An 18,198-nucleotide genomic window follows, 5' to 3' on the forward strand; every position below is an offset into this window, starting at 1 on the left:
AAAGTCTGTTGGTGTGTTTAAAATTTGTAAGATCCAAATATTTGAATTCTTGTTTGCAATGCAAAGACTGTACTAAGATTTGATAAGACTTCTTGCTTATAGAATCAGTCTCAACCTGTGAAGCACACTGTTTTAAAGTTAGAGTCAATACCAGTTTGTCTAGTGGCTAAACCCTGTGGCTCTCCATTAGATAACCTAATTTAGCAGAAGAGCTTTGAAGACTAGAGCTAACAGTAGTGCTTCCCTTTTCCCTGTGTAGCTGGTAAGTTTTCTTATTGCAGGGTTTAATAATCCTTCTTGCAAAGTCCACAGTCTTCTGACCTCATTTATCTACTCCCAGCTCTCCTAAAAATACACGAAGAGTTGCAGAGAATTGGATGACCAGGTACATCCAGCCATGCCCAGCCCCACACAAATCTGGAGGAACCATCTACTGACTGTGAGTCTCTAAATGTTCTACTTCTTGTGTTATTTGTAGAATCTGCCTGTAGTCTTGAGAAACAAAGTAGAACTTTACTAGTGCCTTAACTAAACTTGCTTCACCTGGATCTAGTAAATAATTACTAACATCGGTGTATTGCGATAGCCTGTTTCCTAGGACTTTTTTTAAATCAAAGTTGGATAAAAGATCAAGAAGCACACACAGATTTTTTATGTGTTTTCACAAAAATACGTGAAAATGCTTTGCTTCTGTGACCATACAAAATGTACTTTTATAGCAAACATGTTTTAACTTTAAAACTTCACCCATATTCTAAGCAATTTTAATATTGAAACATGGGCAAAATTGTCCATGGTTTTTTTAATGTGAAATCTGTTACACAGTAGCAGGACATTGCAGTGACATCTGGAACAACACCTGTCAATATAGCTATATGAGACTGTAAGTTTAAGTTAATTAAATATATCTTCAGTTGCATTAGCCACATTTCAAGTTCCTAGTAACCATGTGTGGCTAGCAGCTACCATACCAGACAATGCAGATAGAGCGAGAACATATCTATCATCATAGAAATATCTAGTGCACATGCTATTCAAGAAAATGTATGCAGTTCTTGTTAGAAATTTTGACAATCTAATGATAAAAAGTTTCTAAACCTCACCTTTCTAGTGTAAGAGCAAAAGAGCATCCCCCCTTTTTTTCATATACAAGAAAATCTGTATTTCAGCACATTTTAAAATACTAGGCTTCCAACTACTGAAATTTTACATAATACATGTATTCAGTTTAAGATAAACACATTTTTCCTACTGTATTACATTATAAAAAGCCTGTGTCCTTATAATAGAAATCATACTTGTTATATGTTTTATTACTGCCATAGCCTTAGGTAGGACCAGAAAACATGTTTTGTAACTCTCATTATGGAAATTTCTTAGGAACTCTATAAGTGAAAGAACTTTATTACAATTGTCCCAGTATAAGCAAAAAATATTTACTAGACAGATTATACATTGCGATATATTTTGCTATTTAATGTTAGCTTCTAAAGTCAATGTTTAGTTTCCATACTTAGTCTTCTTTAGAAGGCATGGTAATTTCTAAGACTTAACACTATACCACTTCTATACCCCAAAATTTGCCTGCCCTATACCATCTGTTATAAACGTAACTGCCTCTATCAAAAATTGTGAAATGCTGGTATGTTACATGAACTTCACATTGTTTCTCACTTGGATAAGTTTGCTTATCTCTTACAAATTCTTTAATGTCTCCTGAAATATTACCATAATTTCATGTAAAATAAAATATTTACCAAATAAAAGTTAACTGATGTACATGAAAATTTACCATAAACCTTAGTGGGTATTTAATAAATTAGTTGAAGGATCAAAAATGTGGCTGTCTTGCTTTATAAATGGCAAATTTTTGGAAAGTGTCTACATGCTCTATTTGAAATTCAGTGTTTGTACTGTTCCATCTCTCTAGTGAACTTTCACAAAATGGGATTTTTAGTTAATAAGCAATGTTGACTTGTGCTGTGTCCATTGTTTTTCTTGAATTATATCATCAGCTTCATAGGATGTTTCATTTGTTGAATTTGATGCTACATTTGAATTTGAAGCTTTGATTTTTCTATTTGAGTTGCCTGCAAATACACAAAACAAAAAGAAATAATTAGAAATGTGAGAAGGAATTATAAATTCACGAGATAGCATTCTAGTTTTCAAGTCTCAATTACACACAGATGATAAGTACTCTTTCTTTAGCATATGGCATGATGGTAGTGTAAATTGGTAGGTTTTTCTGGTGTCCTACTTTGAAATGTAATTTTACTTTTTATTTATTTATTTTTAAGATTTTATTTATTCATACAGAACTGGGGTACAGGCCAGAGATGTGGAGGGTGAGAGGATTCCCCAGAGACAGAGCAGGGAGCAGAGCAGGCAGATCTACGAAGTACACTGCTGAGGGGAGCAGCAGGTGGGTCAGGAGAGGTCTGCCGCACCTTGTGGATCACCTCTGGGGCAGGCGGGGATCGAACTCATGTGGAAGTGGCTTAAGCTTCCTAGTGCTGCGCTTTAACCCACTGCGCCACCAGGGAGGGCCCTGTAATGCAATTTTAACAGAATTTTTTATTTTTTGCAAGTGCTCAGGATACAATGTTAAGTGAAAGGATGCCAGTAATACAATAATATTTATTTAGTACATCTCATAACACTTAATACCAGCTTCTCTTTGCTTAAAGTCCTTGAGGATAAAATCTGAACTTCTTGGTTAGCAGGACTGATCCTGCTCCCCTTCCCTGACTCAGCTGCCCCACTTCCTTGCATTTGGCTTGAGAGGTACAGAAACACTGACAGTTTCTCCTGCCCCTTCTTCTCCCCTTTCTTTTTCTATACATTCTACCTGTGCTCTTTGTCCGGCCTCCTTTGTGGGAATAACTTTTCATTCATGCTTAGAAAATCACTGCAAGGAAGACAAACTCATTGGCCAAGGTCCTCCACTACTAGAAATACTGCTTTCTCTGTACACCATCAAAAGTCTTCTTGATTGAGGGCCCTGAGGGCCCTCAGGGCCCTCCCTGGTGGCGCAGCGGGTTAAAGCGCAGCACTGAGAATCTGAAGCCACTTCCGCATGAGTTCGATTCCCGCCTGCCGCCTGCCCCGGAGGAGTCCACATGGCGAGCCAGACCTCTCCTGGCCCGCCCGCTGCTTCCCTCAGCAGTGTACTTCGTCATTCTGCCTGTTCTGCTCCCCACTCTGTCCCTGGTGAAGCCTCTCACCGCCCCTGAGCCTCTGGCCTGTACCCCAGTTCTGTATGAATAAATAAATAAATCTTTAATAAAAAAAAAAAGTCTTCTTGATTGGACTTTTCAATTTCTTTTTTCTTTAGATAAGTCAAGGCCTCATCTTGACTTATGTTAGTCCTGTCTGGTTTTCCCCATTTATAAATAATTTTATGGACAACTTTCTAGGGCTAAAAGTTATGGGTTGATTTCTTATCAACCTTCAAAGGACAGTTTTATCTAAAAGTTTTGACAGATTATGTCTCACTGTAGCTCCCAGCTCTACCCATAGAAGTGAAATAAGCATGGTATTGTTCTCTGGGTGGATATAAAAATATCATAAATTTAAAAGTGTAAGGCCTATAGTATTATATTAGATGGATTTATCTCATTAATTTTCTTATAAACTTTTAATGGTAAAATAAATTGTTTAATGTTGACCTTCTAAATATCTATTAACAGTCTTTCAACTATACAACTTGGTTTTTTAAAATTAAAGTGTTGGCATAATATTTTTTAGCCTAGCAAGAAAGCTGTTTAAAATAAATATATAATAGGCAAAAGAATGAAGCTAGACTACAATCTCACACCATACACAAAAGCCAACTCAATGTCATTAAGAGGATTGGACATTAGTACTGAATACCATAAAATATATAGAAAAAAATATAGGCAGAGCACTGCATGACATATATCTCAGTAACATCTTTAAAGACACATCCCCCAAAGCAAAGAAAGTGCGGAAAAGATGAACAGTTGGGATTACATCAAACTAAAATCATCTGTACAGCAAAAGAGACATTAACCAAAGCAAATAAAGACCCTCCTGATTGGGAGAAATTTTTTGCATTCCATGCAAGGGATAAGGGACTGATCACAAAGACCCACAAAGAACTCACACAACTCAACAAAATCAAAGCAAACAATCCAGTCAGAAAATGGGCAGAAGAGCTAAAGGACTCTTCTTCAAAGAAGAAATGCAAATGGCCAACATATGAAAAAATATTCAATCACTTAAAATCAGGGAAATGCAAATCAAAACCACAGTAAAGAAGCACCGTATGCCATGAATGAATGGCCCATATTAAAACAAAAAAACAGGACACAAAAATGTTGGCGAGGATGTGGAGAATTCTCCCGCAATGTAACTGGTGCTGCACTGCAACTGGTCCTGCAAACTGGTCCAACCACTATGGAACGGCATGTGGAGAGTCCTCAAAATATTAGCGATGGAGCTACCACATGACATAACAAGTCCACTCCTATGAATCTACTCAAAGAACACAAAAAGATTGATTTAAAAAGAAACCTGCAGCCTTATGTTTACTGCAGCACTATTTACAATAGGTAAGACTTGGAAACAGCCCAAGTGCCCAAAAACAAATGACTGTATGAAGAAGATGTGGTACATACACAATGGAATACCATTCAGCAATCCCAAAAAGATAAACTCATGCCATTCACAACAATATGTATGGAGCTAGAAAAGTTTATGCTCAGTGAAATAGCCAGAAGGAAAAAGAAGAATACTGGATGGTTTCACTTATAGAAGGAATATAGAGTAACAGATTAAAGCATGGCACTGTAAACTAGCCATAGCTCCTTCAGTGGGAGTTCCGTCCACAGCCCCGGATGTGACCCACATGGCGTGGCAGACCTCTCCGACCTGCCCGCTGCTCCCCTCATAGTGTACTTTGTTGAGCTGACTGTTCTGCTCCCCACTTTGTCTCTGGTGAATCCTCTCACCACCCCTATACCTCTGGCCTGTTCCCCAGTTCTGTATGCATAAATAAATAAATTTAAAAGAAAAAAAGAAGGAATATAGGGAACCAAATAAGAGATCAGGAAAATACATATATGACATTTATAGCAATTTTTTTTTTAAAATAGCAGGCAACCATAAATCAGAGACATTCTGCAAGGCAGGCAGGGGTAAGAAGAGGAACCAAAATGGGAGAGAAGAGCACAAGGGATTATGGTGATGGCTCACAGGTGAATTGGTGGTGGAAATTTTACAGGGAATACACCTGAAGGAAGAAAGCAAAATTTCAAAAATAAAATAAGTGTAATAGGGATAGCTGGCATGAAAATTTGATGAACTGTTAAGTTCTTGACCGTTACTTACAAAGTAGACTTGTTTAAAAGATTCATTTTTTTAAAATAGTGGAATATTTGCTTTGTAAAGGGCTTTGATACTGTTTCTCCTCATACAACATTTGAAAACCAAATTATAATGAAGGTTTATTTTGAATTTGTGTAGCATTGTCTATACTCTTCAGTATAGGTAAAGGTCAGTGATAAGGATATAATTTGTAATTTGTTTTCATAATATGGATAACATTTGTGTCATAAAAGCATTATTTAACTACCTAAAATTTTAGTATTTTATTGGAATTGTTGAAAGTCATAACACTTTTTAACAGTAAGTTTGGTTAATAAAAGTCCTTCATATTTTCTAAGTTTTTGCTTACTTAAATTTGTATCAAACTTTCAAGATTTTTCTTTAGGACTTGTCACATACAGTTTATGTTTATGACTTTTTTATGTGAAATAAACTCCATAAGGTATTTTCTAACCTAGTAATTTTGGGATTCTCTCTAAGTCATCTCCTTCCTGACTGCTCTAATTTCTGTTATATATTACTCTGAAAACAACTGAATTTCTCTAACCTGCTGCCCCCTGAGATTCAAAGGCTTACAACACTAGTTTCTAGTGTGACATTATTTTCCTTCTCCTATGACATGTAAAGAACTCTCCAGCCCTTACTCGCTAATTAGTTGGATACTGGATCCTTTTAACCAGTGAAAATACAAAGATTATTTCTTAGATTGGCTTCTTAAGGCAGGGCAAATTCTTGCCAAAACCATTTTGCTACACAAACAAGATTTGTTACAAACACCACTAACATCACTTGAAGCAGGAGCTTTGATTTGCAAATTAACATGCCTAGTGTTTATTTTCTTCCTGCAGCATATAAAAATTGAAAAATGCTTTCAGTGTTTATCTCTGATAGGTCTGAGTACTTGGACATAGGGAAAAACAATAGCAATGAGTAGGGCTGTAGTGAAAACAGTGTCATCAACGGCATCTTTGGAATGATTTTTTTTTTTTTTGTCTTTTAAGCTCATCTTAATGATTGACTTAACAGAAATGATTTTAAAAGTGAATGATGGAAAAGTCTCCCTTTTTCTTGTTTTCCTTTAATAAATAGAAACAAATTTCTTAACCATAAAAGTAGGAGTAAAACAACTGCTTCATTTTTGTGACAATGTTACATGATGGTTTCAGCTTTAAGATGTTTGTAATACTATTGAGCTTCCAAGGGATTTCTTTCACAAATAGTTTTTCTTATTTAAGTCCTCCTTTTCTTTACCTGAGTACAGATTGCCAAGATTCAATGTCACTTTTTTTCCTGAGTTGACATGAGTTACTCTTTTTTACTGCTTGCTTTCCCTTTTCATTCTGTTTTGTGATGTAGTCATCATATGTAAGTCTTCCTTTAATTCTCTACCTCAGACTGGCATTTAAGGTTTGGGCCTTATTATCAAAAAAAATTTTTTTTAGTCAAATTGATCATTTAAATCAAACTGATCAAAGAAAACCTTTCCATCTCACAAAATAGGCCAATATATTTTTTTCTGTTATCTTAAATTTTACTTTCACTTTCAGAACCTTCCCTCGGATTCATTTATTAATAGCTCTTCAATACATTCTGCTCTTCCATGCTATTTTAAAATGTCAAAAGAATATTGGTGAGATGGTTCACTTTATTATTTCATAGAAGATCTGTATGTCCCACTCATATAGAAGTTCCTTTTGATGGAAGCATGCAACTTGAGATGTCCACCCTAATGATGTTCTTTGTAAGAGTATTTTCCCTTCTAGTTTGGTGTGATGCACAGGACTGGACCTCATGTAAGGGCAAAACTTGCCTAATGACCTACCGATCTATTGATCTCTCCTTTCTTCAATGCCCACTGTCCCCTCAAGAGTACAGAAATATTTTAGTAAATAGAGTTAAAAGTTCGCTGTGGAATTAGAATCTCAGACTTGTCGTTTTCCTTTGTTCATCCACCAATAACAAAAGTTCTATTCAGAAATGTTTTTCTTACCCTATTTTTTCCACAAGCACCCCCTTGTCTACATAGTTAACTTCTTACAATTATTGACCACTAACATAGCTCACAAAGGAAAAGGTTTTATGGTGCTTATACAGCACAAACTATAGTTGCCTAACCTTGTACACCCAGGAGAACTCACAGTCACTAAAAGTAGCAGTAGCTTTACTGAGCAATTTGATTTCTACATTCCAAAAATAAAAACAGTTCAAGAAAATTCCAGGCTCATTAAGTAGAAAGGCCTCTGTAGGAGACATAAGTGGCTTTTTCTTCCATTGAGTTCAATTGCTCCATCTTAAACTAATATCTCAATAGTTCTTAAAGTTTTTCTGAAAAACTGTTAGTATGGTAGTAAAAAACAACTTGACAGCCTAAATATCTAAAAACAGATCCCCTTATACATAAGAATTTAGTTTATGGCAAACGTGGCATTTTAAATTGGCAAGGAAAGATGAACTATTGGATATATATTTGGGCAATTAAATCATTATTGAGAAAATAAAAACAAAGGCAGATACCTACCTCACCTTTTATTCCAAAATTAAAGCTCCAAGGCTATTAAAGATTTCAGTGCCAAAAAAATTAATAAATGTATCAAGAGAAAACAGATAAATGTGTTTACATCTTATAGCAAGGCAAAAACTTTTTTTTTATTTTAAATGTTTTTTTTTTAAGATTTATTTATTTGTACATACAGAACTGGAGTACAGGCCAGAGACTCAGGGGCAGTGAGAGACCAGAGACAGAGTGGGGAGCAGAACAGGCAGATCAACGAAGTACACTGCTGAGGGGAGCAGCGGGCGGGTCAGGAGAGGTCTGCCACGCCATGTGGTCTCCTCTGGGGCAGGCGGGATTCGAACTCATGCGGAAGTAGCTTTAGCTTCTCAGTGCAGTGCTTTAACCCGCTGCGCCACCAGGGAGGGCCCAAGGCAAAAACTTTTGAAGAGTAAAGGGAGAAACTTCTACAGTGAAAAATCACTCCAAACAAAATTAAAAGATAATAATTATGGAAAACATTTTGTAATATATGCAAAAAGAGTTTAGTTATTACATGGCCGTTATTATAAAGCAATGAAAACACCAATAGAAAAATGTATGTAAGATAAAAATAAGCAATTTACCACAAAATAAATCATGACAAGTATGAAAATGCTTACTGTCACTCCAAATAAGATGAATTAAAATAAATCTTATTTTTTCTCAGTGAAATCAGCAAAATACATATCTTTTGAAATAATAATACCCATGAAGTTGACAAAGACTTTGTCAAAGACTTTGATACATGCTTATGCCTTGATAACAAATTCCACTTAGGATTTACACTAGGAAAATACTTAAACAAATATTCAATACATGAGTAAGAGAAAAAAATGGGAGCTACTTCATAAACAATAATAAAACTTTGCATGCCTATAATTTGGCTTTTAAACACCATTCCCAGCTGAAAAGAGCCAGCTTCTGGCAAAATGGCAGATTCTAGGGCTGGAACAGAGGAAGTATAAGACACCCTGGAACAGCTTGTGACAGAAAGCAGGAAAGTGCTTTAAAAAATGATGTACATGTTTCTAAAGGATACAAGATAGAACTTAAATCAACAGGTCAGATCTGTTAAAGCTAACAGGTAGTACAATAGACCCCTGCTTTATGATTTGTCTACTATATGATCAAATCATTTTACTTTTGCATCTTTCACATTAACATGTAAATCACTTTGTGATTTAATATTTACATTATGATTATTGCCAATGATGCCATGTGTGGGGAACATTTTTGGGTGAGGAATCTGAATAATATCATATGAGCCAATTAGTGGTACTTAATCATTTAATTACCTTTGCCTAGGTTCTTTGTTTAATATAGAAATTCTTTGTTATTTTAGTTTTTGTTTATCCTTTCAGACAAAATGATTGTTGCTGAGTTGCATAAAAATACTGTACAAGCTGTAACCATGGGTCTTAGCATATTAAAAGGAATTTTCAATTAAATTGGGGCAAGAAATTATTTTTTAAAAGCACAATCATGGTGTCAAAATTAATGATTAGATATTAGAGTGTAGTTTTTCCCACCCACCCCATTAGCAAGCTCTGGTTTTAAAATGACCTTTTCCAATTTGAATTGTTTTTAATTTCATCTTTTTAATGACAATAAATGAAATTCCCTCAGTGTTTTGTGGTTGATTTTGTTGTATAAATTACAGCCTTATATAAGCTTAGTTATATGCCATGATATTCAGATTTGCTCAGAACAGATTACCCAATACAAATGTATTATTGAATTCATATTATGATATTCACAATAAGATCTCATCCACAGAGTGAACTAATATTATAGCTAGGGCTCTAGTGTAGTAGAATGTTTTAAAATAAGGACTCTGAGTCCATATAAATATTAATTTGTGAAACCTAATACCTACATAAATATGGAAGAAGGGAACATGCTTCCTCATAATAGATAACAACTCATAAGTATTAGGAATGATGAGGATAGGAAATCAACATTTTACAAGTATAAAAATAATAATTCTGATTTTTTTTGAAATTTTGAGTGGAAAAAATGCCAGGAACCATCATTGGAATGGGTGGAGGTTTGAGGAGGAACAGGATATTTTTTAGTGTTATGACTCTACAATGATGAATACAGTAAAAACAACCTTAACTGAAGAGTCGAAGATAACTTCATCAATAATAGAATGAATCAATATTATATACCCCCTGGTATTATGCCCTGAGAATATAACTATTTCTGTCAAAATATATAATCAGAAAAACTTCAATAAACTCCATTATACAAAATAACTAGCTTTTACTTTTCAAAACTGTAAAGCCCATAGAAAAGGAAGGCTGAGAATTAAAGAAGACCGAAGAAACAGAACCTATTGTAGGTTGTAGTTCTGGACTAGATCCTAGATAAAATAGCTACTAAAGATACTGGTGAGATGGAAATACACTGGACTTTGGTGATGGCACAAGGGTGATTTGGTGATGGGAAGCCCAAGGGGATTACAACTGAGATGGAAAAATGCCCAAAATAATGGAAAAATAAACTATTGAAAAGAGAGAAAAAAAAGATACTGGCAAAATTTAACTATGAACTGCTGATTAGATAAAATTACTATATTTTGTGACAATGACAAATGTACTATACTTATGTAAGGAAAAAATCCTGTCCTAGGAAATATATACTACAATATTATGGTAAAAGGCATAATATCCATAAATTATTTTCAAATAATAGGTGTATTATTGTATATAAATGGAAAGAAAATGAGGCAAAATATTAGCAAATTAGGAAATGTGGAAAAATATATACTATCTTCTATATACTTCTCTTGCAACTTTCTAGAAGTGTGAAATGATAAAAAATAAAATAAAAAAGGCATTACAGGTCACTAAGACAAAAAGTTGGACCATTAAAAGTGATGGCATGGCCCTCCCTGGTGGCACAGCGGGTTAAAGTACAGCACTAAGAAGCTAAAGCTACTTCCTCAAGAGTTCCATCCCCACCTGCCCCGAGAAGCTAAAGCCACTTCCTCAAGAGTTCGATCCCCACCTGCCCCGGAGGTGACCACATGGTGAGGCAGACCTCTCCTGACCCACCTGCTGCTCCCCTCAGCAATGTACTTCATTGATCTGCCTGTTCTGCTCCCCACTCTGTCTCTGGTGAAGACTCTCGCTGCCCCTGAGCTTCTGGCCTGTACCCAGAACAGGGTAGATTTATTTATGCACAAATAAATAAATCTTTAACAACAACAGCAACAAAAGTGATGGCAAATGTATTTGGCAAAGAAAGATGCTAATATTGTTCAGTGAAAAAAGTATTAAGACTCACCCTCTCCCCATCTTTTTACAGATAGGTGACAGATTAGGTGATAGATAGGTGATAGATAGATAGCAAAATAGATAGATGATAGATAGATAATAGAAATAAATCCGTGAAAGATATCATATTAATAAATTATCCCTTTGAGGTATGAAAATGGGTGACATTATTTGTTTGTTTCTCTTTATTTTCTAACTTCCCTAACATGGAAGTGAATTGAAAGAAAGGTTTTCTTCTAGTGAGTGAAGTGCAGTGGGTCCCTAAGAAGAAATACAGCAAACCATTCTGAGCCAGTGGAAGTCCTATTTTGTTCAAAGACAGAAAAAGGCAATTTATGATCTTCAGATTTGCTTCCTTTCTCAGTATTCTACACATAGTTTATGTTGTTCTCCTAGGCAAATATGCTTTACTGCTGTTCTGCTCACCCCTTTTCATTCATACATACCGTCCTTAAAAAAGAAGAGACCACCAAACAGACTCAATGTTGTCTATACAACTCTATTTTCTTATTTTTTGCAAGCAGCTCTGCCAACAGCTCCCCAGCTGATTTTCATAAAAAATTCTGCTGGTAAGAACTCCTCTCCTGGACCTCAAAGCCCAGAGTGTCAATGGCTATTTTGTCATCTTCCTGGAGCACCAGTTGTACTCAGATATAGGAAGAAGGTGATAAAAGTATAATAAATTGTTACATTATATAGCCAAATTCCCATATATTTTAAAAGTAAAGTGAAAAATAATTTAAAACTTACAAAGCTTAAAGCAAACCTTTCCACTCTAACACTTAGATTTCAGGAACGTGTTCCTTTCTTACTTGTCTTTAAGGATTTTCTAATGGAAAAGTTTGAGAAGCAGGGCTCTAAGACAGTCACCCATGTTGTTGTTCCTCTGGTAGCCTTTCATTCTTTCACATCTTACTAACTGAGTCCTCACCTCAGAGAGATATCTCTCACAACACCATCTGCTTAGAAGGGTAGGTAAATACTGTACAATTTACAAGCGATGGTGTTCTTTTAAGCACTGGCATTTGAAACATTCATTACTTAAAACACACAAGCTAAAAAGGAGAAAAATGATTATAGACACAATGTAAGGCCAATCAATTGCTTAGTAATAGGACCTCAGTACAAAGTGAGCCCTGGAGGTAGCCCAATTAAACTCTCCTGGCACTACTAGAGACCTGCATTTTCAGGATCAATTTAAAATGTCTAAAGCCTGCCATTGTATACACTTAAGAAGAAGAGCACAATAGAATAAGATACATAAAAGAAAAAATCCTGGCAAAAATGGTTTAAAATTAGGCTATTTGAAACATAGACTATTGTCATTTATAGTGGAAAAAGAGGTACAGTGTCCTGAGTTAGTTTTAGTAACTAGCTCCCTTAGACTATACAAATGAACAAGTTTCAACAATAAAAAGTAATCTAAACTAATGGGAGAGTGACTCGTAAGGCAAATAGTTTTGAAAGAAAGGAGTAGTAACTAGGAAAACCAATCTTCTGCCTTAATGTTACCTTGTTCAATTATTATGCAAATATTTTACTATGTCCTTAATCTTTAAGATAGTCTTTCAACAGAATAGGGTCCTGTTTTCTCAGTGCTGAAGACTGGAATCTGTTTCTAAGTGACAGAATTATTGCAATGTAGCGAACATATTTACTAGCAATGAGTAAAGCAATATTTTTTAAATTATCAGTTCAATGTGTCACTTTAACAATGAACCATGTTCTCTTCCTGATCTAGTACCATTTGTTTTACGCATTTTTTCCCCCTAGGCTCTCTACTTTATCTGACTTGATTAAAATCAACTCAAGGGACCAAAATCACCTCGTTTGAAAGCAATCAAAGGCAATGATCATATAAAATCCTGCCTTGATAGTAAGCACTCAGGAAAAGTGTATTGGATTAATTTGCTGACCTGATAACTATCATTCCTTGAAAGGCAAAATATGGACATTTCGTTACAAGAAAGTAACCTTATCTAACTACATAGGAAGTATAATTAAATGGATCTCCTTAACCAACAACAATAAAACTACAATTAAATGAATTCTGTTTGCTGGGTTCTCAGAACCAACATGAAATAAGACTTTGGGGCAGTCTCTGAGAGAGTCAGGAAAAACAACCAATTTTTATTTAGTTCCATGCATTGTATAGCAAAAGCACAAAATAAAGTGTTTGATGACTGTAACAGAGACAATGAACATGCACCTACAATAGAGATGTAGACTCTATTCAATTCACTCCACAAACATCCCTAAGTGGTCTGGGAATATAGTAGTGAACAAAGCAGGCAAAAATTCCTGTTTCCTGGAACTTCCCAGTTGCAGTGTAGAAATATTAGATAAGTAAAAATACATAGTATATTAATGGCAAATACTTAAGAGAAAAATAAAATAGGAAAAAGTATGAAATGTTGAGGATGAGTTGAAAATGCAGATGGAGTGACTGGGAAAGAACTCCCTTGGTAAGGTGATCTTTAAAGAAAGTGTTAAGCTGTGGTGCTATCAAAAGGAAAAGCATTCTACACACTGTTGACTGTATGTGTAAAAGCCCCGAAGCAGGAGTCTGAATGCACAGCAAAGTGGTCAATGTGGCTGGCCAGAGTGATCTAACTTAGGTTTCACAGCTGGCTGCGATTTGGAAAGAGGCAGCTGAGAAGCAAGGACTGAAGGAACTATTTCTTTAAAAATATAGATTCTGAAATTTTCATTTTTAACAAGTTCCCCAGGTGATTCTTATGCACAGTAAAATAAAAAAAATGGCTACTTTGAATTATCTAGGCAATTGAGACAGAATTTGATTTTTCAATATGATTATCTGATAATAACTAATCCACTGCTCCATTTTGCCTGTGGAGAAACTGGGTCTGAACCATTGGGTTAAATTCAACTAAAGTCTATCAAATTGACTGTGCAATATCCAAGCAGTGCTTCAGAGAGCGAGAGCTCCAAAGGGATCTTCCTTTTGCATGGTGACCCAGATTACCCTCTAAGAGAGCACTTCTGAAGGAAGGAAACTAGAGCTAATGCAATCATGAGGTGGTGGTGGTATGTTTGATAAACTGACAGAGTATGTAATACATAAATACAAGCTTTAGGATTTAGCTAAAATAGATCATATTGAAAGGGAATTTTTAAAAAACAGGCTTCACTTTCTTTTTAAACAGAAGTTATCCACATGAGTCATATCAGAACATTTACATATACCTATGACATTTATACTATTTTCCATATATTCAAAATTTTTATTAAAGAATATATTCTAAATGTTTATCTAAAAATGAATTCATAAATATTGGTTTTTAAATATACTAATAAAGATTAATAAACACAATAATTTAAACTAATCTTTCTGATTGAATTTCATAATGATAATCACTTGTAAAGAACTTTAAGTTGAAATAACAATAAAGCCCACAAACCATATAAAAATGTCTTTTACATACACAATGCATTGAAATACACAGAACTATCTTAACTAGTCTTAACTAATCTATAGTCTATTCAGTAACAAAGAATATGTCCTACTTATTTTGTATTTCTCATACACCTATGGGTTATTTTATATGCCTCTTCTGAATTCTGCACACCCAAAGGTTTACAAGTTAATGTTAACCTGACCATTGACTAATCTATAATAATGCAACACTAAAGTATAACTATCAGATATTTTGTTCCTCCTCTTATTTGAATTCCTTAACTCCTTCAAAAACATAATCTAAGAATTCCAAAAGGGTAAAAGCTTTATAACTTAAATATAAATATACACAAGTGAATTTACTAGATCAATTTATTATTTCATAAAACATTAGCATCCTGCTAGTACTTTTCCTTGGTTTTATCTAAGGCATTTCATACTTATGGCCTAATTTGAGATAAATTTTCTAAAAAGACATATAATGAACTGAATCTCTAGAGATTGTTAGCAGTATGATCAGTTATCTAGGTACAGGTTATGGTTTTGAATGGAATACAGGTAACTAGTTACAAATACTGAGTACTAATTACCTTGAGTGGAAGAAGTCTCAAGTTGTTGAAGTTTAAGGCCATTGTCTAATCTTTGAGGTTTTGTATATAGAAATAAATAGCAAAGGACACAGACGCTGATGACAAATGCAAGTAAAACAAGGGCAGCAATTCCCAGTCCAATCAGGGCACCAACGCTGAAAGCAGAAAAAGCATTGTGACAATCACATAAGCTACAGAGAAGGTGTCAATATCCCTTGTTTGCAGTCATTCATAACCAAGTTATATTTAATATAAACAGCTTATAAGTGAAATCTATACAGCTCAACAATTTCTACCATCAAATTCTTATGTTAGCTTCTTTATACATTTATGTTGATATGAATATAGAATATTATGTGAATTCATATTATAAGCAAAGATCACATTATTCTCTGAGGATGAATTCCAAAAATCTCAATGAAATAATCTTCTGTTAAAATATCTTTTAGAATAAAAGATCAATTTTGCTAAGATGAATAGAAAAATACTTTTGTAGGAGTAGTGACACAAATGTTCGCCAGAAATGTTAAACTTTTCTTTTGGAGATCTGTATGTGAGATGTCATTAACTAGTATACAAAATCACAACAACTGCAAAAGAGAACTTGAACTAAATAAAAAATTTAAGTAAAGTTCAACTTCAACTTGAGTTTTTCCTTTCTGAAAGACCACAGCACCAATGACTTCTAGCATTAAGGAAGAAACTCTAAAAATAAACAGAATGTCTGGTTTTATTTGCTCTGCACTAATTTGTTACAATTCTTTTCTGATACCGTTGCCTATGCGGATAATTATTTGAGAAATAATATAGTTGTCGTGGATCTGTGAACTGAATACTTGTAAATAGAAAGGAGAGTCTGGAAAAAGAGTTACTGTGAACCACTAATGTGAAAACATCTGGACTTTACCTTCTTGAGCCATATGCATGTTCAGATGTTGTAAACATACAATCAGAGTTCAGGCTACTCAAGAGCATATACTTCTACTGACTTTCATGCACACTTACTTAAAGTGTTTGATAGAATGCTTAGCTATACTGAAAGTTCCATAAATTGAAGTCAGTAACAACTGAGTAGTGACTGATCCATTTGTTATAACTGAAAAGTAATCACAGTAGATAACTAATGGTCATTGGCATGACTATTAAAAAGTAATGATATTTTTCATTACCTTCTTGATTTGTCTATACTTAGGCTTCTGTTGTTTTGCCCAAATCAGGACCCTGACCAATTCAAAGGGTACCAAAAGGGAGGAAGGGGAGAATTTGACCAGTGATGCTAGGTGCATTATCCTTTCATTGCTCTGGGAGATAGAAGAATTAAAAGTTGAGGGTCTAACCTCACCCCACTTGTCCTTGATTTGAGAGACAAATCATCCCTGAAATTTAAAGATTGCCTCCTGAACCACAGATGTGGCTCACAGTTCTACTTTACAAAATGTTGTTTATGCACATGCGCTTTATGTGTATTCTTATACCTGGTTTATTGATGTCACTCAGTGCCCCCTCCCTGCCTACAAGTGAAGATTCAGTTATCTGGTAAGAGCCAGTATGTAGCTATTTATTTAAACAGAGCTTGCCCATTCTAGCTGCACTCTCTTCTTGCTGACTGTGCCACCAAAACTGAATTTTGTAGACTGCACATGTCATAGAGGTTTAGGTCTACACTCAAATGCATGGGAACATAATTTGCTTAACATTATCTGGCATATAGAACAGAGAGAAGGACAGTTATCTGGAAAGATTCCTGAAATAAGAATACAATTATTTTTTAAATATTAGAAGTAAAATTATTATTTAGTTAACTAAAATAAATAAAATAAAATTTTCCTTTAATTAAATCCAACATTCATACTGTTGACTTTAAATGTGCACAATTAAATAACCAGGAAATTTGGTTTCCAGCATACAAATTCTGACTTATGTTGTAAAAGGAGGTTTTCATCATCTTGACAAATTGTTTCAATTTTACAGTTCTACTTTATAGAAATGTTGTTTTATATGGGCGCAACTTTACATACAAACTCCGAATAAAGATGGAGTTCCAGGAATCACCTAACATACTTCCCCATTTATATTTAGCCGTATGCGATAGACATTATTCTCCTAAATCCTGAGGAAGGTAACCCTAGGAGGCTAGGGATTCATATGAAGAGACACAATGGAAGTGTAGCAGACACAGAAAACAGAATTATCCTTTCTTCACAGCACCATATGGCAGTTAGCTTTCCAAACCCCAAGAGAGGGTCTTAAGCTGCCACCACATGACTGTGGCAGTTCCCCTACTACAGCTTCACTTACCTGGGAGCAGCTATAGCTATACCTAGCAGCAGCCGCAGCATCTCAGAACAAATGCTAGTGGCTTCTGATACCTTGTTTTGCAGTTGGACTATTTTAAATTAGGAGCAGATACCAAAGAATATGAGGGAAATGAAGCCCTAATTTGTTTTTTTTTAACCTCCCTCGTTGTATTCTCAGAGCTCTTTAAGTAACAGAATTCTAAGATGTAAGATGGTCAGATAAAAGCACCAGCTGAAATAATTTTTCTATTTCCTTAGAACTGAGTTGCACCTTGTCTGTGTTTCATGAGGACCCCACCAAGTTGTTTGCTACTCTGTGCCCTCATTAACCTTAGGGAGGCTTATATACTTACCACTTTGGAACTATCAGGGATCGGAGAATCCCAGACACATTTTCCAACTGAGTTTGTCTTAGAGTTGCTAGTCTGTGTTGGAGGTGTTACCACCATTATTAACACCTCCGGAGACTCAGAGCTAGGTTACTGTTATTTTCCAAATGGCCAGATGATAGGCCAGTGCAGTACTTCTCAAATGACAAGAATACAATTTCTGACATTTTGCCCCAGTCTGGTATGCTAGAAAAGGCACACCATTTTGTGACTTGAACTTGTTAATATGGGGGGGGGGGGAGCCTCTCTGTGAGAATGTCTTCTCTAGCGATCTTGTGAAAAAGTTTGGGGGAGGGGGGGCACTTTGGGGTGCCCACACATCCCCTGATGTGGGAAAG

At 35.1% G+C, this 18,198-nt stretch overlaps 1 protein-coding gene across 1 annotated transcript in view; it reads right to left on the reverse strand.

Annotated features, from left to right (window-relative positions):
• Positions 1-1,957: 1,957 nt before the first annotated feature.
• Positions 1,958-18,198, reverse strand: part of FAM159B (family with sequence similarity 159, member B) — a 17,759-nt gene continuing 1,518 nt past the window's right edge. Inside the window, 4 exon segments of the mRNA XM_004678270.1 lie at positions 1,958-1,998; positions 2,001-2,090; positions 14,153-14,155; positions 15,175-15,329. Coding sequence (XP_004678327.1) covers positions 1,958-1,998; positions 2,001-2,090; positions 14,153-14,155; positions 15,175-15,329 — 289 coding nt within the window.

Source organism: Condylura cristata, unplaced genomic scaffold (assembly GCF_000260355.1).
Source record: "Condylura cristata isolate star-nosed mole 26May11 unplaced genomic scaffold, ConCri1.0 scaffold00007, whole genome shotgun sequence".
Classification (NCBI taxonomy): Eukaryota; Metazoa; Chordata; class Mammalia; order Eulipotyphla; family Talpidae; genus Condylura; species Condylura cristata.